Source organism: Cornus florida, unplaced genomic scaffold (assembly GCF_030987335.1).
Source record: "Cornus florida cultivar Cherokee Brave unplaced genomic scaffold, ASM3098733v1 CherokeeBrave_3.0.0_Hap2_Chr04, whole genome shotgun sequence".
Classification (NCBI taxonomy): domain Eukaryota; kingdom Viridiplantae; phylum Streptophyta; class Magnoliopsida; order Cornales; family Cornaceae; genus Cornus; species Cornus florida.
In genome coordinates this window covers 56,753,379-56,762,530 of record NW_026775574.1, presented here as the reverse complement: position 1 = coordinate 56,762,530, position 9,152 = coordinate 56,753,379, and the positions used below count along the sequence as shown (strand labels likewise).

At 34.3% G+C, this 9,152-nt stretch overlaps 1 protein-coding gene across 1 annotated transcript; it reads right to left on the bottom strand.

The window, feature by feature from the left end:
- Nucleotides 1-1,189: 1,189 nt before the first annotated feature.
- On the bottom strand, nt 1,190-6,277 carry LOC132303295 (deoxyhypusine synthase-like). The gene is made up of 8 exons (XM_059800510.1): nt 6,129-6,277; nt 5,491-5,710; nt 5,228-5,395; nt 4,377-4,595; nt 3,653-3,739; nt 2,182-2,287; nt 1,865-2,100; nt 1,190-1,683 (listed from the first exon to the last, which is right to left on the bottom strand). Exons 1-8 carry the CDS (start codon nt 6,221-6,223, stop codon nt 1,594-1,596), a joined length of 1,221 nt encoding a protein of 406 aa, XP_059656493.1. The 5' UTR covers nt 6,224-6,277; the 3' UTR covers nt 1,190-1,593.
- Between the last annotated feature and the right edge of the window lie 2,875 nt (nt 6,278-9,152).

Genomic DNA, 9,152 nt, shown 5'->3' with positions numbered 1-9,152 from the left:
ATTATGATGTCACAAACTCTAACCACAACAACTTGGCAAATGATGCTGTTCGCCCTTTTATGGCAGTTGATGAAGGAAACATTACTAGAGACTGTAGAGAAACAAGCTCATATGATAATGCTGCTGTATTTTTTGATGAATCTGGATCAGATGATGATGAATATAAGTTTGATATAGGGCCCAAGTATGATGAACAGGATTCCAAGTATTTCCTATCACCAGGTAGAAAATCACTTGCCCTCTCTCACCAACTGCAGATTCTTGGAGCTTCAGAGAAGACACGAGTGGATCATTGGAGAAGTCCACTTCACATTTGCATTCTTCCAAGGAATGCCACCCTTCTCCAATTTTTACAGAATCTGCAGAGCCTTCAAAACCAAATAACTTGTCACCTGTAACTTTTGATGATTCAGATAATCAGAATTCAGAAAGTGAAGATGAGCTGGACAAGTCTAGGCGTAGTGGGACAATGGACTCAAGTACATTTCCCCGGAAACAGAATGTTCACAGCAGTAACCATAAGCCAACACAAAGAGCAAGACATGCGGTAACGGGATCTTCATCTGTGAAGGAAGGAAATTCAAGATCTGACAGAAATCCACGGCTAGACTCCTCTTCTGATGACTCGGATTCTCTGGAAGTACTGCCGAAGAACAACCGAGATACAGAATTAAATGCTGACTTCCAGAGAAGGTTGAGTTCAACCGAGCTTCCCGTCAATCAGCAGTCTACCAGACTCGGAAAACCCCAAGTGGAGTCGAATAATTTGGGCAGTGAATCATATTTCCATGGTCTAGTGGATGAAGGAAACTGTGAGCAGGCCCTGCAATCTTCAAAGCTTCCATCAGTCCATGAAATTTGGAAGTACAATTGTTTGAGACATTACCATAGCTAGTTTTTGTGAATAGTACGAAAGTTAGATTTGTATCATCACGTCTACTACTCTTAGCACCGATCATTCATTTCGTATAATACAGGCATTTGTAATTCATAATTGTACTTGGTTTTCATCAATTCAAAAAATAAAAAATAAAATGAAAATTTTTTTTGCGACTTCTTTCTGGTAGACTGAACAACTACCTGTTACCCACGGACATACATGCTAAGTTATGACGATTATGAAACTTTTCAGACTGTTTAGAAAAAGTGGGGCGGGTGTATCAAGCATGTCGCATAGATTCAGAGACGGTAAACCTCAAATGGTTTGTCAGGTTCCTGATGATACGATACACACACGCAAAACAAATAATCTCAGTAGAGGAATCCAAATACACAGCTTTCTTATTCCAAGAAAATTGATATGTCGAAAGACGTCAATGCTGACCCAATAATAATATGTCTCCCCAAAAATGCCTTGGCTACCTAAACTAGAGCTAACTCACAATAATATAGGGCAAGCATTGGAAAAGCTATTTTTCCTAAAGCATTTGTAGCTGTATCCAAATTCCCCATACCTCCAAGGGTATGTGGAGGGTTGTAGATACATCCTTTTGGGCTGTGGAAAAGTCCCTAGTTAAGTATAAGTTTTAAATCGCTTCAGGGCTACATAAAGGGTAATTGACAAATATAAACTGCATCTTCCCAAAATTTGTATTAGGACTTGGTCTTGGCAGATTTCTTCCCCCTCGCGGCAAAAGATTCTGCAACTAGCAGAGGGAAGGCGATAGTTGCATCACAGTGTACCTAGTTGGAACCAGAAAAAGGAAGAAACACAATTAGAATCATGCTTCTACGTAATAACCAAAATAGTGACCAATACAACATGTCCATGCAATTATATAAAAGAAATCTATAAAGTTTACTATATAAGAAAGTTGAAGGTTGCCGGCCAAGAAAAAGATGGGATTAAAAAAAAATGTTAAACCTTAACGGTCTTGGCAGAACCTCGGATTTTTCCCCACGATACAGCTTCATCAGGACGGGCACCAGAATCACTCCCATCATACTCCTGGGCCGTGTTGATGAAGACACCATAATCTGCTCCATTACGCATCATATTTGCATTGCAAATGTGATGCTTGGGCAGCCCCCCACCTAGAATTATCATCCCTGTCTTCCTGGGATTTGCATGGACAGCTTCACCATTCATGGCCCTAATATCTGTTCATATGACTAAGAATTGAAGATTCCTCATAAGCTATAATATGTCTCATGAAATTACAGTGAAGGGGAAAGCATTACCTTGCACTATATCAATGATCAAGCCAGGGTTGCGGAAAGAATGGAAGTATAACATGTCCCCCAGTGAGCCATCTGTCAAGCCAGGACAGAAGACTGGAATATTGTTCTGCAAAGAAATGAATATTGCAACTGAGGTGTAATCAGTGTAACTCAGAAATTACACAATCATAACTAAAAAGATTGCATCAGGTTATCAAGCCAATGTAGGCACTTATATTGAGATAACACGCCAAACTTGACAGCATACATATGTTCCTATAATCCAATGCCTTGAAGAAATGAAGACAAATGTTTACTTTTTATATGCCAAGAGCTTGGCTTATTGGATAGGTTATGCTTGCATGGCCATAAGATTCATTCTTAAATTCTGATTACCAACTGTTATGCAAGTTTCTTTTGTAATACTGTAACAAAGAGCTCAGTTAAACAATCATTTGTCGCAATTTTACAGTATCCAAAAATATTCACAAACCAGATTTTGATCTATAATTTCCCACAAACTTGTTTCAGCACTTGGATGCACAGTACAAGGACAGGAAGGAAAAAAAAAAGGCTGGTTCTCAAAGCAACTACCCTGAGAGGTCAATATGCTACAGACACAAACACAATACGACACAGATATAGTGGCACGTTGAATCCTAAAACGGTAGGACATGGGCATGGTGTGGACATGGCTATACGGAAATATAAAATATATATATATCAAGTAAGACTTTTATATAGCTTTAAGTAATGTTTAATTTCTATACTAAGAGTTACATAATCTAGAAGATGGCGTTATGCGAATATTGTAATGATTATTATATTATGTACTATGGCACTACTTTATAATTAAAAACATGTCTTTTTGTCCTATGTCAAAAAAGTATCATTGTATGCTAGACTTATAATCATGCGCATAATGTCAATTTTACTTTTCAAAAAAAAAAATATGTTCATATTTCCAACATCACCAGGCATGGCTACCTTAGATGTGTTTGTGTTATATAAGATTTGTGTTGAGGATTGTCCCAAAAATGTCGGCCGAGTGTCAGGAGAACATCAACAAGTGTCAGAAATAGTTAAATTTGTTTAAAAATTGGCTACACGTCCATAAAGAGTCGGACACATGTCAAGAAGTATATGCAAAGTGTCGGTATCCTGCACATGAAAACGACACGAATACGGCTCCTCATATAAGTGTTTGTACTTCTTTGAAATTTCATATACAAGTGTTTGTACTTCTTAGACAATATGTATTTAGGAAGCAGCGCAAGTGCATGCAAAGGTACCTCTTATTTTAAGATTACTATATCATGTGGACCAATGCAAATCACCAAAAATATTAACAATACAAATGTTTAAATAAATAATAAATAATAAATAATAAAAAAGAGAGAGAGAGAGAAGAAGATACAGAAGTAATATGATGAGTTTAAAAATCTTAAGCTTGCATCTAGAAAAATCAAGATACAATTGAATGGACACCCACCTTGTATGCCCAGTAAAGGTATGAACTCTCGTTATTTATTTCTTTCCCCAATCGAGCAATTAATTTAGATGGCGTCCATAATACATTCTGTGAAACAAAAAGGAAAGGTTAGAACTGAAGTACATTATGTTCTAGCAGAGCATTGCAGGATTAAAAAAATAACTGAACAAACAATACAAAAAAGGAGTGGTCTAGTAAAAGAGAGAGAGGGTGAGAGATTAAAAAAAAAAAAAAAAAATCTAAAAGATAAAATGTTGTGTTTCTTTTTGCAGCGGGTTGAGCATTCTATAAAATAACTACCAACCAATGTGCATGATGTATAAGGTATTATTCCTCACTAGTAAGCAGATCCCAGAGAAACTTGGGTTAATATTAATAACTCATTATGAACCAATCACCATTCTCTTTCTTTCATTACGTGGAGGCATGATGTTCATATCTCTAACCAACATAATGCGATAGAGTTGCATTTTATACAGATCTAAACCACACTTCCATGCTTGAAACTCTTAATAGTCAAAGGCTTTCATGGATCCAGAAAAATTCAAGTCTCAAGATCCAACCATAACTAAATTTGAGCAGAAAAAAGCCAAAGCCACGCAACCAAGAAGCTACCAAGGTGAGAAAATGTTAAAATAGAAGTTTTTATTAAAAATAATAAATGTTTAGAAAGTTCTGAACTAGTTGTCTGTAGTATGCACGGAATCAAGGTAGAGAGGAATGCCTTTACAGTCTGCTCTTCCAACATCTGGTCAAAAATTGGAATGATCCAGTCCTCAAATTTGCAATAGTTGTCATTGGGAACCAACAAGTTACCAATGCGGTTCAATCCTTTTGACCGTAAATGAGCTCCAGGCAGAGTAAAATCACCTTTATATGTGGGCGCAAGACATTTTATAAGATCTTCTTCTACACCACCAGCTGTTGTAACCACCACATCAACCTGCAGTCAGAATGCAATAATTTCAACATCTTGAGCATGGGAGTTAAAACTCAAGGCAAGAAAAAATTCCAGCTCTGAACTGCTCAAATTTCCCAATAACTTACGAGTCAAGTCAAGACGACCAATACATTTGGGGATATAGAATATGCATTCATAAAGTTAACATTTGTATTAGATAATGTCAAAATAATAAAATGGCCATCACTGAAACTGTTCATTGAATTGATTCATAACGATGTACAATTACATAGTATGCCAGGATAGTTCACAACTATGCAAATATTTAAGGTGGGTATCACAGAACACAGAAACTGGTTCATCAATAATGCAGAGTTAGATCCCAAAACTCAGGTATGTAACTGAATCCAACACCAAATTCTGTTGTTCTTCCTTTCCGAAGGACCACAATTTGAACATAATACATGGAACTAAAACTAATTTAAAGTTAATTTTTTTTACGACATCATGGCTTGTTCTAATTTGTTTCAGCAACTTTGCTTTATCTGCTTTAAAAATAAATAAATAAAAATGACTAAAGTTCCATGCAATTGATAGTACAATCACGATTTCATCAGACACATACATACCATTTGAATATATCAAAACAAAACACTATCACATCACTCACTTACCATGTGATGCTGAACAAGATAGCGAACCGTGTCTCGAACACCAGACGATATGAGATTGGAAGTAAAACCCAGAAAAACCTTGCACTTCATGGACTCTCTATATGCCGGGTCTCTCTCCTCCTCACTACAATCTTCCGTCACACACTCATCAGCAAGGCTCCACTCTAACTTCAAAAATTAGACAAATAAATTCAGGAAAAAAAAAAAAACGAAAAGAAAAAAAGAAACCCAATTTGGGGGATTTTCTTAGAATTGAAACTAACCATTTGATTAACGATGTCAATGGCCTCTCCAAGTTTGGAGGCTTGAAAACCAGTAGAGATCAAGGACCTGAGAAGTTCAGAATAGTTCACCCCTTGGTTGAAATCACAGCCCTCGATCTTAAGACAAGAGCCTTCCAGAGTCTCTGATTCTTTGAAAACCACCGTGCGTACACTCTCTAGAAGATGTTTTTCCATTGCTTCAATTACTTCTTTAGCTGTTCTGCGAATGCAAAGTGATAAGAGTTCAATGTCACAAGATTGAATTCTTATAACATGAAGCAAAGGGAATAAGATTCCTAAACCGAATCAGATACCATCAATTCAGCGAAAACAACAATAAATATAGCACTATTCAGTTCACATTTTGGAAGTACTTGTGACCCCTTCAAGAGGAACAATCAGAGGAATTTTACTCAGAAAATCAAACCCTAAGTATCAAATTACAGACCGCCCGTGTAAGTATTCACAGATACACATATACATTGATATAGGGATTCTACAATAAATACACATACTAATGAATCAAAGCATATGATCTGAGCAAAATTGGTTAATATATAACCAAAAACACAATAAGTGAAGTAATTGCAAATCAGAGACCAAAAAGTGAAATTAAGTTAAGTGGCTTCGAATTTAACCTGTTTGCTGATGATTCCAGAGATACGGCGAGAGTCTGCGTGTCCTTGCTTACAAATTCGAAGAATAGAGAGAGAAACTGACGAGGATCAACCATCAAGATCAAGTACCACCCATACTAAGGCGTACTGTGAATCTCACGGTCTATGCCAGTATCTAGGCAAGCTCATCAAATAAAGAATTCAGGCCCAAGACCTCGTGGATGTTTGGCCCATTAAGCCCAACCCTGAAAGTTTTGGGTTAACTGGACTTATTGTCATGAAAGAAACATATTAATAGTAGCACCCCTTAGAGCCCAACAATGCAACAATAATAAATTCCACAACATCCTCCTTGCCATCTAAGTAAAAAAAAAAAAAAAAAAATCTAAGTAAAAGATTGAAAATTCAAGTTTGTTAAAGTGCATATTTTGTATAAGAAGAAACATAGTAGAAAACAACGAGTATATACGCGTCAATTTATTTTGTTTTTAACATATTTCTTATGTGTCTACGCCAGGCATGTAGTGTCACATATTTTTTTAAAAGCACATATATTATTAATGAAAAGTTAAAAACACAGAACATACAAGTCAAAATGCATATTAAATTCCAACTAAAAGTTTCGCTATCAAAGTGTACCACGCGTAAACTTGGTTGAATATTCACTTTTGGTCTCACTTATAGTGTTTGTTAACTTGCTTGATGATATTTATACATATATATTAATTGATAAAGTAAACTATTTAATTGACTTTCGTCTAACCGTGATAAGGGGTGGTTAAAGTCTTACGCGACTTAAGGCCCCAATTAATAAATGGTTCAAAAAAAATTATTTTCTCGTGTATTTCTATTTAAAAATTTTATTTTCTGCGACTTAAGGCCCCAATTAATAAATGGTTCAAAAAAATTTATTTTCTCGTGTATTTTTATTTAAAAATTTTATTTTCTTCTCAACTAATAGGCGGAGAGGCCCCAAAATTTTAATTACTTTCTTATATTATTACCTTTCCAAAATTTATTTTTTTGCTCCTCCCCTCCCATCATTCTAGTGTTTTTTTTTTTTTTTTTGGGTTTTCCCCTCTATCTTGAGGTTTTTTTACACCTATTCTATTAATTATTGAATATATATTGAGGTTTTTTTACACCTATTCTATTAATTATTGAATATATATATATATATATATATAATAGAATAGGTGTAAAAAAACCTCAATATATATTCAATAATTAATAGAATAGGTGTAAAAAAACCTCAAGATATATATATATATATATATATTTGTTGAATTGGTTATATATACAGGGGGTATTTTTTTTTTTTAAAAAAGAGGGTAATTTACACAGATCTTCCTTATGGTTTGCTATAATTACAGGCAGCACCCTTCTTGTTTTGAAAATTACGCGGACCTCTCCAACTTTTAAAAATATCCTACACGGACCACCCTTCTGTGAGAGTCAGCGGCAATCAACGACGGAAAATGATGACATCAGCTATTATTTTTCATGAAATGCAGAAAATACCCTTGCCTATATTATTTCATATTATATTTAAAATTATATATATATATATATGATATTAGTAGTGTTCAATTGTTCCCTTGTAAGTAGAGAGTTATATACTCACTTTTAATAGTGGCCTTAGGATCTAATTCGACGGACAACCTTCCTTTCACTGTCTTTAGGAAACTTAATAATTCTATCAATTACCATCCAATTGAAATGACAAAAGTAGACACCACTTAAAAGAAACAAAAATAAAAATATTTTGCTACTAAATTTGTCAATTGAACATTAGGAATTAAATAAAACACTGGCAATTTAGTGTTTGACATAAAATCAATTAAAGTTTAAGATGGTTTAAAATTATTTAAGTTTGATAGCATAGTACTTCTTTTTTCTCAGTTCATGGTTAGTCTGACCTGTTTTTTTATTTTTTTATTTATTTATGAAGTCATGTGTTGTGATTTGTAATTTCTAGGGTTGTATCATCTCTAACATTTATTATTCATGTGCCCAAAAAACGTAGTTTAGAATTAGGTTTAAAGAACACAATATCTTAATTAAAAGAACTCTAACCATCAAAACCTCAACCAAAAATTCTTGTAATTATTAGTGAAATGGCATTGAAACTGGCGACAGTATTTTTAGTGTAATTCAGAGAAGTCTTTTTAGTATAATTCTTGTAATTTAGAATTTTTTTTTTCTCTCTCTCTCTTTTTCGCACAAAGTACACAATAATCTCTAATTTTATTTTTTGGGCAGAAGAGACTTACTAATTTTTTATTTGATTCCTACGTGTTCAATTGCTCAAATTAGTTATAAAATATTTTTATTTTTGTTTTCTTTAAGGGAGTGTCTACTTTTGTCATTTCAATTGGATGGTAATTGAAAGAATTATTAAATTTCCTAAATACAGTGAAAGGAAGGTTGTCCGTCGGATTAAATCCTAAGGCCACTATTAAAAGTGAGTATATAACTCTCTACTGACAAGAGAGCAATTGAACACTACTATATATGATATATATTTTATGTATGTATATATATATATATATATATATATATATATAAAAGACCCATGTATAACTGTTGTGCGACAAAACGGTTCTCTTAGGGTTGAAGAGAAGAAGAAGATGAAACTGTTGCCGTTGTGAGAAGCTGCTCCATATTGGTTGTGTTGTGCAAATCAAGTATTGGGAGCTTTGGAGAGGAAGAAGAAGAAGAAGATTGTTATGTAATTTGAAGAAAAATGATAAAGAAGAAGATTGTTCATCTGTCTGCAACTTAGGGCTCCATTTGGGTAAGTTTTGTTCATCTACAAATTAAAGGTTGAATTCTGAGTTACGATTTGTTATCTTCCCAAAAATATGAAAATTTGATTTTTGTGAGTTACGATTTGTTCTTCAAATATTTGGAGAAAAACGAAGGTTTTGTGGGTTACGATTTGTTCTTCAAATATCTGGATTTTCGTTTTTGAAAACATGTCTACAAGTTCAAAGGGAAAAGCTTCAAGCTTGGGTGATTTAAGGTACATGGATCTGTATTGCA

Coding starts and splice junctions, on each gene's coding strand:
- LOC132303295 (XM_059800510.1), bottom strand. CDS start 6,223: ATGGTTGATCCTCGTCAGTTTCTCTCTCTATTCTTCGAATTTGTAAGC. Junction 2,288..3,652: donor ACCTTTACTGGGCATACAAG/GTGGGTGTCCAT, acceptor ATTTCTTTGCAG/AACAATATTCCAGTCTTCTG. Junction 2,101..2,181: donor GATCATTGATATAGTGCAAG/GTAATGCTTTCC, acceptor TCATATGAACAG/ATATTAGGGCCATGAATGGT.